Source organism: Zeus faber, assembly GCF_960531495.2.
Source record: "Zeus faber genome assembly, chromosome: 10".
NCBI lineage: Eukaryota > Metazoa > Chordata > Actinopteri > Zeiformes > Zeidae > Zeus > Zeus faber.
Window position 1 is genome coordinate 9,577,858 of NC_137199.1, and position 17,824 is coordinate 9,595,681.

Genomic DNA, 17,824 nt, shown 5'->3' on the forward strand with positions numbered 1-17,824 from the left:
CTGCGTGGCTCCGCTGCACAGGTTTTTAATACATCATCTGCTCCTGGACCTCAACAGTATGTAAACTAGATTCCTTTGTCGGACCACCTGGCGCCCCAAAATTAACGGATGAATCCAGCATGTGGGAGTCGATTCAAATTGGCCATTTCCCAGTCTGCACATTATTCTGTTGACCTCAACACTTCGACTCACGTTTCAGTGCATCACCTAAAAGGAGACTAGACATGATTCCAGTTTGTATCAATATCATACTTTTGAGAATGCATTAGTGGCAGATTGGAACACGGTAAAATCATTTGGAATGCATTAAACGTTAGCGCATTCAAAAGTAAAGACACCGGGATGGAAACAATTAGGAATAACAGTCGATTCTTGGCAGATTGGACTGAATTGATATCGCATCTCAAAAACACAAGACTTGGTACCAAAGAGCGTGGAAGAAGAGTAGAGGAGCAGCAGAGCAGGAGTTAGCAATGGTTTTCAGCAGTTCAAATTTAATATTTTTTGTTCCCCTTTCTCTAACGAAAACCCAGGTAAAAAAAAATCCCCCGCTCTCATAAAATACAACAGCAGCAGTAACCAGTAAAAAAATAAAATGAAAAAGGGCAAGAGGGGAAAAAAAAAAACAAAAAAAAACCAAAAAAAAAACAATAGGAGGGAGGGAGGGGGCGAGGGGAAAAAAATATATATATTTTCTATACGCGAGGAGAAGCGATTCCAAAGTTCTTCTTCAGACCCGGTTGGAGGGGGGCGGGGGGGGGGGTTGGGGGCAGCGAGGATTCTGGGAACTTGCTGTTGTGTTCATTCAAATGGAGGGGGAGGAAAAGAAAGAACAAAAAAAATGAGTTAAGTCCAATCCAACGAGGGGAAGGAACCAGCACTCTAAGGCAGGGATTTATTCATGAAGGGTTTTCTCCCTCGCCGGACTGAAAGAAAATTTCACTCCGCTTCAGCCTGGGTGAGTTTTTTTTGTACGTGTGTGTGTGTGTGTATCAAATGAGTGTGTGTTGTGTGCGTGTATGCGACCGGTGTATTGGCGAGTGTCTTGTCGTTCGCGATCAGCTCTGCTCCCCCCTCCTCTCACTTGCTGCAAAAGAGAGGTGGCGTGTTTTAATTTTCCTTCCTCATTTCTTCATTCTGTTGATTTGCTTTTGTCATTTTTTTTTTTTCTCTCTCTCCCGATGTCAGTCCCGGACTACCTAGTAGTCATCCAAATCAAAGAACTCGTCGTCCTCTCCCTGGTACTCCATACCCTGGAAGTCCACCCTGTACCGCAGGATACCTGAGGAGCACAGAGAGAAGAAGGGAAACAAAGGGCTTAAATTCATGGTTATGGAGATCAGGACGACGTCAAAGGAACGATGCACATTACGATGCGCATAGTTTCCCTTTTAAGTAATTAAGCTTTTCTTAACCGAAAAAAATCGGTTGAAGACCGACACATTTAAATCTCTCCGGTCATAATGTACGGTGAAAATACTAAGCACAATCCAATTAGTGCTGGGCGATAAAACGATGAGAGCAATATTTTTTTCCACTTCGATGTCGAAATAAAATAGGCTTGATCATTTCAATAAAATCTTCCGTGTGTTTGTTCATTTATAGAAACGTGGGGCAAGTTGCAACGGAAAGCCAATCAAATAAGATGATCTAAGGCTGAGCCAATTACCCAAGGAGCCAAGGAGGTTTGATAAAAAAAGCCCCGCCCTATCCGTGTGGGGAGGTTGCTCGTAAACACGCCGGCCTCGGTGAGAGTTGCAGCGCCCAAAATGAGCAACTCAGAGAAGGAAAAACAAGATGTCCATACATGAGGGCCACACAGATCCATAGTTTGGCGTTTTTTTGGATACTTAATTTCCAACCCAAAACAGACGGTGAATATTCATTGTGCAAAATATGTCAATACGTGCGGATGAAGACGGACACCACAAACTTGATTTATTTAAATTGAGGCCAACTTGGCATATTTATTTTCGATTTTATTTAACTTTTAAGTGAAATGTTAAAGCAGCTGCACTTCATACTTCTTCCTTACATGACATATGGCAGATGTGATATGTTTATCAAATTCGATTTCAAGGTGGAAGTACACGGTCATATAAATGGTAAGAGCCAGAGAGGCCTACATGCAATATTTTGCTTGTTTACAAATTGTTTTTAATTCTTTTTTTTTTTTATCTGATAATATAGGCGTGAAGCTGAAGGAAATTCTTTAGATATGATTTTACCTAGTGCCTATCATCCTATCCCTTTCACACATGTTACACGGAGGTTGCCCATGTCAGAAGCGTTTACACTACCTGGAAACAGACTGTTTGGTTTAGGCGAGGGGAGGAGTTTGGGTAGAGCGTGCAGGAGGCAGGACGTGACGCAATGACACTGGAGTTTTAGCACACAAGACTAATCTTCTTTGGCGTTGATACTCCATGTATTTGGAGGTATCCGCAATACAAACGAAAGAGTGGAAAGGAATATAAAGGAAAACGAAGCAGCTATGCTCTGTGCATGAAAATCCACACAAAGGTAAAATAACTGGTGCCAGATAGAGAAACCATCGACAAGCGACACGCCCACTCACTCGCCGTGAATTACCTGCGCCGTTCAATCACGCAGAGTTTGTACTAGGGTGCTGGCAAGTTGAAGTCCAGTTAAAATGATTCGGCCATTTTGCATTCACACATACAGCTCCTCCGGGTTATGTCTGCATAATCTCAGGGTTGCAGTGATGTGTGGTTGATGCATACCAGGCTCGGTAATAAATACTTTCAGTAAATATTTCTTTTGAATAGACCTCTATGGGAATCTATGCTCCAGTTTACGATTTTCGCCCGAAAAAAAGAGCCGAGGCACCGCTTTTGCGACGCCCTCGTTTGGCGTGATCTTGCATGTTGATCAACACGGCAGCATACCTGAAGGGTTTTCGTGTTGCTTCTGTTGTGGCCCGGGGGTCAGGAGGAAATAAAGTCTGGGTATGCAAGACTGTTCTTTAATCTGCAGCAGCTTCAATGAAGCAAAAAACCGGGCACCTGACCCCTCTACAGAGCTTTTAGGAAAGACCGTGCGCGCTCACCCCCGATGCCTCCGAAGCCCTTGACGAACTGGGACCCCTCCTGGCTCTTGTCAGTGACGATCTCGAGCGTGGCCCCGAATTTCTTGTAGTTGTTGGCAAACCACTCCAGCAGCGGCATGCTCTCGATCAGCTCGTGTTCCTGCCCCGTCTGTTCAAAAAATAAACAAGATAAGAATCAGTGCACTTAGAAAGCCTGCGACGCCGTCCAGCAGCAACTCAAAACTCAAACCAACTCCTCCGTCTGGCAATGTGACTGCGTTCACTTAGCACGTTGTGAGCGGGCGCTGACCTCCTTGTCTGTGAAGTGGGACTTGTCTTTCTCTTGCTCCGGCGTTAAATACAAGGTCTTCTCGTCTAAAAAAACAAAAAACAAAGAACAAATAAGCTATTAACCAACATACATCATATGAACAATAACTACACAATAACGGGAGTTACATAGACCAGGACGCTGGATTTTTGTCAACACTGCAGGTGTAGAAGCTGCCTATTTGGATTTGTATCTACCGTTTTCGGCCCCGTTGCTTTCGGCCCCGTGAACGCGCAGGATGTAGCGCATGGTGTCCAGGTTCTCGTAGACGATGAGGATCTCCACCGCTCCCATCTCCAGGGCTTTGAGCGTGTCCTCCACTCCGAAACAATACTTCCCCGTGTCCTGGCTGATCTCGTCAAAGTACCGCCCTGCACGGAGAGAGGGTGAGATTAACAACTTTCTAAAAAAAAATAAAAATAAAAAGTACTAAAATGATATTGTATATTATACAAAAAATATATATATATATTTTTTAAGTAAATAAAAAAAAAAAAATTCCATGGCCGCCCACCTATAAGCTTTTTCTCCTGGATGAACTTGACGTTAGAGAGGACCTCTGCCGAGAGTTCGATGGCCTGGTTGAAGCCGTTCTCCCCTCCATAGGAGATGTCCACCAGCTTGAGAACTTTGGCCTGTAACCTCTGTAGGTGCACACAGACAAAACAATTACTTCATCTATAATCTGTAAAACAAATGAATAAACAACATTGAGAATCATTTTAAATACATCTCATCCACAGTGTTGTACCAAAATGGGGCGCTGTTGGCACCGTGCTCCGGTGGGTTATCTCCCAAATAGGAGCCTTTCTGTGTGGAGTTTGCATGTTCTCCCCGTGCTCACATAGGGTTTCCTCCACCTCACGTCAGTAAGGACCCCCCTCAAAAACATGCACCCATCATCGTCTGACCAGCGATGGACACTCATCACCAGGTCTCCGGGCGCGTCAACGTATGCTGCCCACTGCTCCTGGCTGTGGCCCCGGAGGAAGGACAAGCCAGGATGGGTTAAATGCAGAGGAACCATTTCACCGGCCACCATCCAAAGCATGTGTGTGTGTGCGTGCGTGCAAGCATGTGTTGTAGTGTGGTGTGCTGTGTGGCAAATAAAGACTGTTCTTCTTCTTCTAAATGTTGCAATAATTTCAATCTTTTCAGCTGTTAGTCGACCCGTTGACGAACCCATATTATGGTACTCGAGTGCCAGGGAAATTTGGTTTCAGATCTTTCACGATAGCAGAACACAAGCGACAGTGCCTTCCAGAATTATTGGCACCCTCAATCAAATGAAGTGGAAAAAAATTATGCTGGATAAAGAATATTCTGAAAAAGACACGTCACAATTATTGGCACCGCTGTATTCAGTACTTGGTGCTCCTATCCTCTGCCAATGTAACGGCAAAGAGACTTCTCCTCAGAGACCCTTCCTCAGTTCAGAACCTCTTCAGATTCTTCAGAGTCTGAGGTCTTCGCCGGTGGACTCCTCTGTAGCCCCCGCCCCACAGGTTTCCATGGGGGTTCGGGTCAGGGGACTGGGACGGCCGTGCAAGAAGCTTCATTCCATGGCATCTGAACCATTTTAGCTTCCCGGCAGAGGCGGCTCTGTTTGGATCTAAAGCCTCCTGGTGGTTGATGGGAGTCCATGATGCCACGTATCCCAACAAGGTTCCCACAAAACCATACTTACAGGGATTAGGTTATTTTTTGCATGACCATCCCCTTTTAGCTCCAAACATTCTCCCCGTTTGTTGCCAAAAAGCTCTTTTCCCTCCACTTTGCCTGACCGTAGAACCGGTTTAAGTCAAAGTCCCGGTGATGTTTAGAAAACTCTGGGAGTTTATATTTGTGCTTTGATGGTGGCCAAGCGTTTCTTCAACTTTCTTCTTCTTCCAAATGGCTTGTTGGCATGGAGACAGCATCTGATTGACGTTTTGGAGACTCGACCCAGACTTGCAAACTTTTCCGACTGTGTTCCTCGGGGAAATTAGGGCAAAAACACACTCGTGTCTTCTTTCAGGAAGTTTCCTCATGGGTCAGTTGCTGTTTGATTATCGCCCTTAAAGTAAAGATGGACGTTTTCAGGTGTGTAGCTGTTTTAGTTATAGCCATTGCTTGGTTTTATGACTGTCAATACACTTGCCTCATATACTCTCTGATCTTTCCCATGTTGATGGATGATTAAGGGAGTTGGGCCTTGGTGTCACTTCATATTTATACCCGAGTGAAATCATGGATGACCACATCAGCATAACTTAAGTAGGCTTAGGTGATATCAAAAAGGTTACATCGCAAAGCAGTCCCGCCCAAATAATGCGCACATGGAGGGGATGGACAATAAAAAACTAGGGCTGCCCCCTGAAAGTCGACCCCACCGCCCCTTCCCCAGTCAGTGTGCATTGCAATCACAATATAGAACAGATAGAAGTTTACCAAATGCACATGGATATTATTTCAATGGGGCAAATATATTTTTCGCGTGTGAATCGCCCGCAACCGGACACTGACGCGAACACGGCCATCCATGAGCTCAGATCGCAGAGAGCAACATGGAGCGCCTATCCCCAATTAAAACAACTAAAACCAGTGTGGGGACAAGGCATCGAGGAACGGGGCACAACTTGTAAAGATTATTTTACAGAGAAAATGTCTCCATTGCGCACGCTTTTGATCCTTAAGCAAATGTAAAATAACCTACATCTCAGATAAAAAAAAACAAAAAACGGAAAAAAAACCCAGTTCTGGCAAGCTGATTACGGGCACCCCAGCACTGGCATTGTCTGTACCATCGGAGAGGGAGACGGGTGCTCAAAATGTGCCCCATCTCTCCCATGTATAATGTGTTTAGAAGCAAATCACTGAATTCACTTTACAGGACTTAAAATATGTTTTCAGTGCTCAACTCCTGAATTGATAATTACATCGTGTGTATCCATTTCATGGGTAATATTTTGGTCTGAAATGAAATCCTAAGACAAGGATGACTGTGCTGTGATGGCTAGACCACAGCACAGTGGTTAGTAGCTACCAAAAGTGGTCCAAGGAAGGACAACTGGTGAACCGGCGACAGGGTCATGGGTGCCCGAGGCTCATGATGCACATTGGGAGTGAAGGCTAGCTCTCTGGTCGGATCACATGGCATTCATGTGAATGCTGCTTCGACACGTACCACACCTACCTAAACATTGTTGCAGAGTAGTAGTACAGTACACCCCTTTATGGCAACCCCTTCATGGCAACAGTATTCCCTAATGACAGTGGCCTCATTCAGCAGGATAATGCGCCTTGACACACTGCAAAAATCTTTCAGGAATGGTTTGCGGAACACTGACAAAGAGCTCAAGGCGTCGACTTGGCCTCCAAATTCGCCAGATCTCAATGCGATGGAGCAGCTGTGGGATGTGCTGGAACAACAAGCCCGATCCATGGGGGCCCCACCTCACAACTTACAGGAGTTAAAGGATCTTGGTGCCAGATACCACAGGACATCTTCAGAGGTCTTGTGGAGTCCGTGCCTCCACGGGTCAGAGCTAGGGATGTTAATAATTTAATCGATAATCAATCTTTTCTATAAGAACTGAACAATCTGTGGTATCATCATAATTGTATCAACAGGAGTCCTTGGGGGCACAGGGCATTGGGAGAAAAATAAAAATTACCCAGCCAGTAAGTCGTAGTACTCAACGGAATGATGGGACAAACATGGTTGTGCATAGAAAAGGGGAACTTCACGACACAGAGGAAAAAACAATGTTAATTGTATCTCAACAACTAACGCTGCGTTCACATAGAACACGGTAGACGGGAACAGGATGACGGCACGGAGGGAAACAAAAACCCGGCGCAAGAGAGGTACAAGGCAAAACGAAACAAGCGTGACGAATGGTGTTGCTATGGTGATGACTCCAATAAAATATATTAAACAAAACGATTTCCCATCTGTTGTTATATACGTGGAGCAGATCGCACGCCACAGCCTACAGTAAACTAACGTGGACGCAAAAACACAGCAAAATTGTTTTTTATTTTTAATACTTCGATTTCCACCGTCTGCAGTTCTGTCACGGACAGTTGGTATTAATTCCTCTTTCTTCAAAAAGATTTGTGCTGGTCTCTGCAGCCAACAGAGCACATCCCCTGCTTAGCTATGATGCTAGCGGGTCCGGTCACGCTCCAGCCGTGGGTGGTTATCAGATGATGGTCTGTTCCAATTCTATCACAGTGGCGTATATAACTGCGATGACGTATATTAGGGCAGCTGAGCTGAACGGCTTGTTTTAGGACAAACACTGACTCACAAAAACTGACTGATTGGATTGTCGTATTTCAGTTTGTGTCTAAGTAGGTCCAGAGACAAAAATGGATGTGTACAAGCACTGAAAGTGAGCTTTGCATAATAGGTCCCCTTTAAGTTGGTCCAATCATCGCTTACCGGGTCAAACATGTCCGACTGGCTGAGCTCCGTCTTGAAGTCGGCAGACCCGGCCAGGACCATGCCCGCCACGTTGACCTTGTCGTTGGACACGAAGAGCTGGACGGCCGTCTCAGCCACCTTTCTCACGTAGTTGTGTCTCTTCTCCATTCTTAGGCGGGCGAAACGCAGAGCTGACTGCCCTCCTCTTCCTAAAAGCGGGAGGAGTGCAAATGAATATTATATTAACAGGTGTAGATTTACTTTTTACTGACTTTTTACTGTTGATTTTCCGCTTTTAGATTTATGATTGTTCTCATTGTGACTTAAGGCCTTGGAAAAACAAGATACTCAGATACAATTCACTTGTTTCAGTTTCTGAATCAATTTGAAAAAAAATAAAACTAATTTTTTTTTTCTTTGTACCTTTAGTCCCACAACGGGTAAATTTGCAATTTTGCCGAATTTACCCATCCTAGTAACTGACGTATCTAGGAGCAGTGGGCTGCCACATAGAGGCGCCTGGGGAGCAGGTTTAGGTGTTAAGCCTCTTGCTCACGGACACGCCATCACGCTACCAGGAGGAGCGGGGGATCGAACCGGCAACCTTCCATCTCATTAACATCAGATCGGACCTAGTCGTGACCCTTTGTATCGGAATCGAACCATGAGATCCTGCCACGATACCCAGCCCCACGTCTACAAGACCCGGCGATAGAAATGGCCCAGTGTGAGAGAGAGAGAGAGAGAGAGAGTGTGTCGGCGTGGGAGCCCAAGCGGTGTTGTCTGTGTGCGCGCCGCCAGTACCGTGCTTCTTGGGCAGGTCCACGGTGAACTTGTGCAGCACCTCTCTGGTGTTGCCCTGCAGTGTGCCAAACAGAGCCCCGCTACCATCTATCACAATGAAGCCAAACTTGCTGTCGTCAGAGAGCAGGGCAGTCAGCGCCTGGGGTCAGAAAGATTGAGATTCGGTGGCATTAGGTGGGGTGAAGGGAAAAGGCAGAAGCGATGTTAAAAAGCCCCACCTGCACCACCGCACGTGCGCCCCCTCACCTCGGTGTGGAACTTGTTGTCACAGAGGTACAGCGAGGTGTTGATGGGCTTGAACGGCTCGAAGTCGATGTTGACCTTCTTCTCTTTGCCCTCCTCAGTCACGATGGTGCCGCAGTACACCACCAAGCCATTGGGTGGCACTAAAAACAAGATAAAAGGAAGGAAGTAGGCAGAAAGGTCAGAACTGGGCTTTGCTGTGCAAGAAGGAACAGATACAGCTGCAACGAGGACGTGTGCTGTACAGAGTTAACTTAATACAAATACATTGCGTTGGATGGAAAGTGAATGGGTCAAAGTGTTCGAATTGATTATTATTAAAATCAACTATATATGGAGACAAATGCAAAACAGAAAACTTCTATTAAGTATGCTCAATTTGAAACCAATTACAAGTTGTTTTTTTTCCTTTTAAAGTTCATTCATTTTGGGAGTTTTGTGGCCTAAATCAACACTATGTAACTTTTTTACCTTAAAATAACAGATTCTAAATAATTTTGATGGACTTATATTTGAAGAATGGCACGTCTTTCATTCCCACCCATCCCCCCGGAAAGCATGTTCTTGCACTATGTAACTTCTGTGTTTGGGTATAATTATGCTATAATCCGTTTTTCCCCCCTGGTAAAAAAGTTTATGAATGATAAACTTGCCGGTCAAAATGATAATGATAACGCGCATACAAAAACGTAGCCGCTCCACATTCGAGAGGGAGCGGGTGAGACGGGCCAATGGTGCCCGCGGCACCCGCACATCAGCCAGCGCGCGCCTCCCCTCACTTTTTATTGCGCCACAGGGTTTGTTTCACCCTGACCCGCACCCTTCCCCACGGCTTGGAAGCAGCGAGGTCCGTGCAAGGGCCGCTGTAACCTAGGCGGACACCATATTTGCGTTTGTAACAGACTATTATTGAAACGTGACCACTAAAGTTCAGTTTTGTCCGGAAAAATAAATTATTTTCGGACAATGAACCAAATTTCAGGAAAGTTGTGTAAAACGCAATTGCACTCAGAAAATGCATGGGTGCAAATATCAAGTTACATAATGCTGCTTTAATAGTCTAAAAACATCAAGTGCTGTGACCATGTTTACGGTCGTAGCGTCTGACATTTAATTTGTTAACAAATGTCAAAAATGTAGCAAAATAGTCTTTACCATCTTTCACTATGAAATAAATGATCAGATAAAAAATACAATTATATACAGCTTGCTGAAAAATATAAAACACAAGTCATACTTATAAATATACAAAATGCAATAGGCACAGGCTAAATTATTGTTATGGTTTATACAGTATAAATTAAAATGTGAATTATTACAATGCACTAACTAGCTTATTACAGGCAGTGTATCTCATCAAGATAGCCTAATATCTCAATGGATTATTTTTTAGTTATTCTTGGGATGCTATTTTAGAATGACCGATAGACGACCCTGGTTAACTGATCACTAAGCGTTATCCAACAAAATTAGGGCAATGTCCCCCGAGAAAAAAAACGCTTTTTTTATTGGACTTCACAAATTATAATTATATACAAGAGGAATCATAAGTACATTAGTATGCACCAACACATCTCCCTGTGCCTCCGATCGCGAGACATGAAGCCGTTCCTCCAAATAAAACGACAAGAAACATTGTCTTTAGTCGATTGATTTGGAGGCATGGAGGAACTCATATAGTGTGCGTGAGTGTGCTCGAATAGGCGCACTGAACAGCCAAATTCTGAGTCAGGTACAGCTCTAGAAATAATTAATAAAAATCGGACAAAAAAAACAAACAAACCCTCACTATTTTTAATTTATGATGCCAACTTTTTTTTTTTTTTACAATATATTTAACTGTTTAACTGATAGTATTAATCCGTCAAAATACTTACCAGTTATCGATCAACATCCCTAGTTCATTCTTCAGGTTTTTATTGATTAAATAATATTCTAGTGAACAGTGTAAGTCAGATGAACATTTAAAAAAAATAAAAAATAAATTAAAAAAAAGTCACAAAAGTGTTTTTGATTTCCGCACAACACTCACCCTTGTTGTAGAGTTTTAGCCTCTGCTGTACAGAGGTGATGGCCCCGAGCACAGAGAGTCTGTTCACTCTGCTCTTGATGTTGGAGGCGGTGCCGAACTCGTCCGCCAACATCTTGGCCACTCTGGATATCTGGTCCTTTGGGGGGATGATCAGCGAGATCATACTGGTCCCATTACTGTCGAGGGGAAAAAGGGGAGAGGGAGAAAGTCAGACATTTGACAGAAAATCCTGATTTATGCTGCATGTGGAAATATAATCTCCAACATGATAAAAAAAAAAAAAAAAAAAAAAAAAAAAGAGGGAGGAATGGGGAGGGAAAGGTTAGTCCAGTCCGGCAATCTATTGCCCGGTTAAGAATAATCATTGCTTTGTCGCTGCCAATCCATCAATCCTCTCCTCTCGTTAATCCTTGAACATTCCCATGAGCTCCAAGTTACTTTTACTTAGTTATAATTAGTTCACTCATGTACGGGAGCAACTCCCGGTAATATTTCGTTAGATATGTAAATATGTTGTTTTTAAATCCCTTTCTTGACTAGATTATAGATTTGAGCCACTCTAACGTGCGTCCAATAAACAGCCCGTTTTCAGACGGGGTGTGAGTGGGAGGAGGCACGCTCACAAAACCCCTAGTTCTGTGAGCCAATGGGGTTTGAGCTTTACTCCGGGCTTAGTTTGATTTACTCCATAAACGTTCACTGATTTCAGCCATCACTCTACCAAAATCCGTTTTAACAAATGTTCTAATTCTAATGTGTCTAAATGTTACGTAGTACTGAGGCTAATTGGAATGGCTCGTTTAAGGATTTCTTAATCAGAACACTCAAAAACTGACTGGGTTGTCTTCTTTCAGTTTGTGTGTTAGAAGGCTCATCAGAGACCAAAATGTAGGTGCTCGAGCACTGAAAAAGTGAGTTTTGCATAGTCGGTGCCACCATAGCTCTTTGAGAGAAAGAAAAAAAAGTCATCGCAACACATGACGCTAATTTCCAGACGATCTGCCACAAAACTAGCGGCAGATTCAACCTCTTGAAAAAAAAAGGTAGTGTTTCCCGTCCGCTGTCAAAGTACTTCATTCTATTCCAGTATTCTCTTCTGTTAAAAAGAAAAGACTTATCCAGCCTCTTGGCTAAGTATTGCTTTGAGGGTAACAGAGGGCGGGAGAGAGGGCAAGTGTTTGAGTTACATGCTATACAACATATGCCCTTGACATCAAGGGTCCCTAACACGCTTAAGTTCCATAATAGCATCCGCTAGAACTAGCTACCTGTCAAAATGGTCAAACCGAGTCGAATACCTGAGATGGCACATTTTGCGTCGCGCTAGAAGCCGGGAGAACGGGAACACGCTAGCAGAGATGAGCCTGTCATATTCGACCAATCGAGCGACAATCGCAGGTTCGGAGTAACGGTATTCCGCCCTCAAACGCCAGCGTCCAAGTACTTTAAAGTGCCTACTTTGTAGCCGAAGTGCAATGGAGCTGGTGAAAACCAGATCACAAGCTCACGGCAACTGTTCAGGCAGTCCTCACCACCCCCGCAACTACCGTCTGGGGCGGGGTCCGCAACAGAAACAGACTGGAGCGCACCGTCCCACCATAGGAGTCAAAATGCCGGCCACCCTCCATGATCTGGTCAGCGACGGGGCCAGGAAGTGGACTGGGGGGGACATTATCCGCTGACTGACCGCCCCCTCCTCCGGTTCCCACACCTTGCCCCTGGCAGGTGCTTCAGAGCCGAAAACAGCAAAACAAACACCGGAGACAGCCGCTCACTCCCATATGCCAACTTGATCGTCAAGTCCTAATCTGTGTGCCTGCCACAAACCTGTACACTCATTCATTCATTCATTCATTCATTCATTGGTAATATTCACTGTGTATTGATCAGTACATTTGCACTTGAACAGGATGCTTGCCCGTTGTACCCAATGTAAATAGTGGTCACATTTTGCCTTTAACTGCTTGTAAATGTTGCCGTACGGTCTGATTCCTTGTATGTGTAAACTGGCCTACGAAGCCTCTATCCGGGTTCTCGTGTTAATCTAGGGTGCGTGTTGGGTGAGACGTCTGTGGGAGCACATGGGATACCGCTCCAGCCCCTCTCTCCCCGCCGGGGCCTTCCTCGATCACCCAACGTGGTTCGTTGTCAGAGGCCTGTTCGCACCCATGACGTCTGTTAGCCCCGGCGACCGCTATACTTAAGCTGAATTAAAAAAAGAAACAATAACAACAAAAACAAGGTTAACTTTCCCCACGCCGCCAAGCACACATCTCGCCGGGGCCTTGCTGTCTCGTCTATTCGCGCCGACGGTAGGGAGCCTCACCAGAGTGTCGATGCGACACTAGTTCACGTTAGCAAGGCAAGCGCGGTTAGCATGGCTAAGCTAACTCCGCTGCCAAATCCGAGCTCCAGATGTCCACAGACAGTTCCCCTCCCGCAAAACCCCCCAAACAACAACAACAAACAACGCGATAAACCCACGGCGGGTCACCGCGTACGGTCACCCCACGTACCCACGGGCGGCCTCCAAGCTTTTAATCAGCTTCTTGATCTTCCATATCTCCACGTTCCTGTCCGCCGCGCTGGGGTCGTCCGCCATCTTCCCACTGTGGTCGCTTCAGCACCTGGTGAGAGAAAAGACGTGGTAAAGGAGGCGGACGCGGGCCCGGGCCCCGGGGGGAGCGGAGCGGAGCGGACCCGCGGACACACGCGCGGTAGCTCGGCCCGTCTACCTCTCGGAAACAAGTGGCGGGGTCGGTCGTCCCGTACGGCAACTGACCGGTGGCTGGCAGGCGGGCTGACCGGAAAGGGAAAGACCCAGCCCCGGCTGCCTCGGTCAGGAAAGGGCGCGGATAAAAACGCGGCCTACGCGAGCGCTCCGCCGGGCCCTAGTGTCCGCCGGCTTCGTTATCTAACGGCGGCGCCGGCCGACCTACTTCGCCCCCCCCCCCAATGGAGGAGAACCAGCCCCGCCGCAACGAAAACAGAGCGGGCGCCGAAATAAGCGTCTCTTTCTCTTCCTCAATCCCAACCAACCGGCGTACCGACGCCGCACCTGCCTCGGACACCGCCGCTCCCGCTCTCTCGGTTCTGGCGCTGCTGCGGCTGCTGCTGGCGAGGTGGCCGGGTCGCTGGTCGGAGGAATGACGCTGCCTTTCCAGCCGGCTCCGCTCCGCTCCGCTCCGCTCGCTCTCTCTCTCTCTCTCTCCCAACACGTGTGGGAGGGAGGTTTTCCGAGGTGCCGCCGCTCACTTCCTGGAAACCGCATAGAAACCGAGGGGCGCGTCGCGATTGGTCCGCCTCCGCCGTCGCTCGTGAAACCGCGGCGGGCGATTCGTCCAAACAGGGCGGAAGCTGTCGGAGCGGAGTCGGATGGGCGTCGCTGTTTTTCGATGGGAGTTGTAGTTCTTTCTTCTTTTTTTTTTTTTTTTTTTTTTTTTACGAACTACAGCCACACCGGCGTATTATTTCTACGTCTGTTTCCATTTCCCCACCTTCATCGTTTTCTTCATTTTATTTTAAATGAACAAACGAAAGAGAGAAAAAAAAAGTGCTTTAAGTCACGACAGCCATTCGGACATTGGCAGAGCGTGGGAAGACGTGTAAATACGATGATCGCACCGAACATATAACGAGGTAAAGACATGAAGACAGTAGTAAAATAAGATGCACGAATGATTTATCAACTACCAGTCTTAATATGGCAAAGAAACGACAGAGCTGGAAATACATTTTTGTTTTTCGTTTTCCTGTACAATTCAGTGATTTATTTTTTCACGAGTTTCCACTTTTCTCTCATTTTATTTCCTTTTTTTTTCTTTTTTTTTTTTTTTTTACACGAGTTTATATTTAAAGGTCGTTTTGAACGGAAGAATGCGCCCCTACCACAGCCGAACCACTAGATGGAACTATCGGCTAATGAACAAATCAAGCGTCTTCATACGAGACAACATACACTTCCAATTAGTGGGCAATTAGTGGACGACGATGACATTTAAATTGAACAATCTCTTCTTTTGCCATTTAAGATGTCGATCCCCCCCCCCTCTTCTCTTTGCATCTGAGTGACAAGTTTGCAACTATTTGGCAGGTTGTCATACAGCATGATGATCACATTTCGTTTTATTCAAGGCAAACATCTGCTTGCACACCTAGGGACAAAGTCAATGATCACTCCCATCATAATGAAGTGTTTTTTTTCCGGAATGGGCTACTTGAAAAAAATGGAAAAAAAAAAAAAGAAAAAGAAAATGACCAGGTACCGGTACCAACAGGCAATTCATTACCATCTGTCCGCACATCAGCGCTGTGATCACCCATAGCCCTCAAATGCAGAGTGCCTGCTGTGCTATGGAGACTGGCTATTCTGACTCATGCTGCATACCTGGCTCCATCTGCCGAGGAGAGAAGGTCACATTGCTTTCATTCTCCAAGTTCATTTCAATAGGACGGGACGGCTTCACTATCACAACGCCGACGGAAGCCGAGAGGCTGTTATAAATATGCATTAATATACTGTATAAACAAAATCTATCTTCCTCTGAAGAGATACTCCCATGAAATAATGACGCCGGAAGTCATATAATTTATAGAGGCAATTTAATGTATATGGGCTGGTTGGTGGTAGTGGTCAAAGGTCACAAAATGCATTGTGAGATATGGAATGTAATGCATTTTTTTCAGTTCATTTGGTGCAAGAGGATTGTGCAATAAGATAATATAAGATGAGATAAGGTAAGATACGTTCTTTATTGACTCCCCGTAGAGAAAACTTAAAGCCATGGAGTGTAGAAGATATACACTAAATTCACAAATATATACATTAAGTAATACAGAAGCTCAACAAGTAAAATAATAATGGCGGTTAAAAAAAAAAAAAAAAAAAAAAAAAAATATATATATATATATATATATATATATATATATATTATAAATAAAATAATAAATAATAAACAGCTCAGGAATATACAATGTATTCATTTTCAATGAAATGCAAAAAAGCATAGTAGTAGAAAAGTAGACTTTTGTGTAGACAATTTTAAACTGAACAAAAAGGAAAGTATAGATTGTATTTTATTTTTACATTTTTACATCTGTAGCCATCTGCCTGGATGGATGGGTGGATGGATGGATGGTTGGAGGGATGGATGGATGGATGGGTAGAGGGAAGCCTGGCAGCATTTAAATACATTACCTTGTGCACCGTGTGTCAGGGAAGTCATGCTGGGTGGGGCTCCACCTAGATAAAGCTCCACCAGGGCCTCACAGATAAAAAAAAGGAGCCAAATGGATAAAGCAGGGACCCCCAAGATAACAACACAATAATAATTAGGCTTTTTAAACTGTAATGGTTGTCTATACTGAAGGAGAGAGATAGGGGGGTGTATTTTGTAAATAAATTAAAATATAATATATATACCACTGACAGGTGAAGTAAATAACATTTCTCATCTCGTTCCAGTGGCCCCAGTTAAGGGGTGGGATATATGAGGCAGCAAGTGAACAGTCAGTTCTTGAAGTTGATGTGTTGGAAGCAGGAAAAATGAACAAGCGTAAGGATCTGAGCCACTTTGACAAGGACCAAATTGTGATGTTTAGACGACTGGATCAGAGCATCTCCAAAACAGCAGGTCTTGTGGGGTGTTCCTGGTTTGCAGTGGTTAGTAGCTACCAAAAGTTGTCCAAGGAAGGAAAACCGGTGAACCGGCGACAGGGTCATGGGCGCCCAAGGCTCATTGATGCACGTGGGGAGCGTAGTCTAGTCTGTCTGGTCTGATACCACAGAAGAGCTACTAAGTTAATGCTGCTATGATAGAAAGGTGTCACAACACACAGTTTTCTATTTTAGATTATCTTAATTTATCTGTATATATATTTTTGACAGCAAATTTAAAAGATGTTCCATTTAAATGTTTAAGGTTATGTTAACGTATGTTCTATATACTATTTTTAAATTAATATAATTAATGTTAATATCATATTTTATTTTATGTAACCTTGACTCATTTATATATATATATATATATATATATATATATATATATATTCTTTGAATGCAACAACAACATTTTTCTGTTTTAATTGTAAGTTTTTTCTTTTGTTTTCCATTTGCTTTGGCAATGTTAATGTATGTCCCCCCCCCCATGCCAATAAAGCTTTTTGAATACAATGATATTGAATTGAGAGAGCGATGGAAAGGGCGGATAAGCAGCGTTCTCTGACACGTCTGAAATGATTCAAACACACAACAACCGTGAAAAAAACTAAAAACAATAAAAAATATAACGCAAATGTGAATGAACCTTGTCAGATGTGAATTTTCCAGACTTTTTACAGCCCTGTTAATGTTTACCCTCCTCGGTGAATGCAGCATGGCTTCTCTTCTGGCGAGAGGGAACCTTTGTGCTTCTCGCAGGGAATTAAGCAGCACTTCATCTCTGCTGACTGGCTAATCTGTGACTCAGTGTGCCTCTTTCTCTCTCTCTCTCTCTGCGTCTCTGTCTCTCACTCTCTCACTGTTTCTCTCTGCCTCTGTGAAAGAGGGGATCATAATCGTCAGCACTTCAATAGCTTCCGTGTGACTTAAACCAATCTTCTGAAGAAGCTGTGTGTGTGTGTGTGTGTGTGTGTGCGTGCGTGCGTGCGTGCGTGCGTGTGTGTGTGTGTGTGTGTGTGTGTGTGTGTGTGTTTGCTAAAAGCTGAGAGCGCACTAGAGAGAGAGAGAGAGAGAGAGAGAGAGAGAGAGAGAGAGAGGGAGAGAGAGAGAGAGAGGGATTGTGCCTTTTGGGAATCTACTGTGTGCCGTTGGTGCCGGGACATCAAGTGCCAGGATTTTGGATTGCCACAGTAGTGGCTTTGGAGTGTGTGTGTGTGTGCGTGTGTGCGTGTGTGAGTGCGTGTGTGTGTGTGTCCGTGTGTGTGTGTGTGTGTGTGTGTGTGTGTGTCCTTTCG

The 17,824-nt window shown here is 44.7% G+C and overlaps 1 protein-coding gene across 4 annotated transcripts; it reads right to left on the minus strand.

Annotated features, from left to right (window-relative positions):
• Positions 1-451: 451 nt before the first annotated feature.
• Positions 452-14,055, minus strand: LOC307235720 (eukaryotic peptide chain release factor subunit 1). Of its 4 annotated transcripts, none has more exons than XM_080007900.1 (11): positions 13,929-14,055; positions 13,387-13,497; positions 10,871-11,046; positions 8,842-8,981; positions 8,596-8,734; positions 7,810-8,000; positions 3,895-4,024; positions 3,578-3,751; positions 3,360-3,424; positions 3,071-3,218; positions 452-1,282 (listed from the first exon to the last, which is right to left on the minus strand). In XM_080007900.1, exons 2-11 carry the CDS (start codon positions 13,470-13,472, stop codon positions 1,200-1,202), a joined length of 1,332 nt encoding a protein of 443 aa, XP_079864026.1. In that variant the 5' UTR covers positions 13,473-13,497; positions 13,929-14,055; the 3' UTR covers positions 452-1,199. The 4 variants fall into 4 exon arrangements, with proteins under 4 accessions (XP_079864026.1, XP_079864028.1, XP_079864029.1 ...); XM_080007902.1 differs by having other exon boundaries at positions 13,918-14,043; XM_080007903.1 differs by lacking the exon at positions 13,929-14,055 and adding an exon at positions 13,606-13,676.
• Between the last annotated feature and the right edge of the window lie 3,769 nt (positions 14,056-17,824).

Excerpts from the sequence above, each read along its gene's own strand:
- LOC307235720 (XM_080007900.1), bottom strand. The coding sequence starts at position 13,472 with ATGGCGGACGACCCCAGCGCGGCGGACAGGAACGTGGAGATATGGAAG. Across the intron at positions 8,001-8,595 it reads GGACCTGCCCAAGAAGCACG|GAAGAGGAGGGCAGTCAGCT; the intron begins GTACTGGCGGCG and ends TCCCGCTTTTAG. Across the intron at positions 1,283-3,070 it reads GGGCTTCGGAGGCATCGGGG|GTATCCTGCGGTACAGGGTG; the intron begins GTGAGCGCGCAC and ends TGTGCTCCTCAG.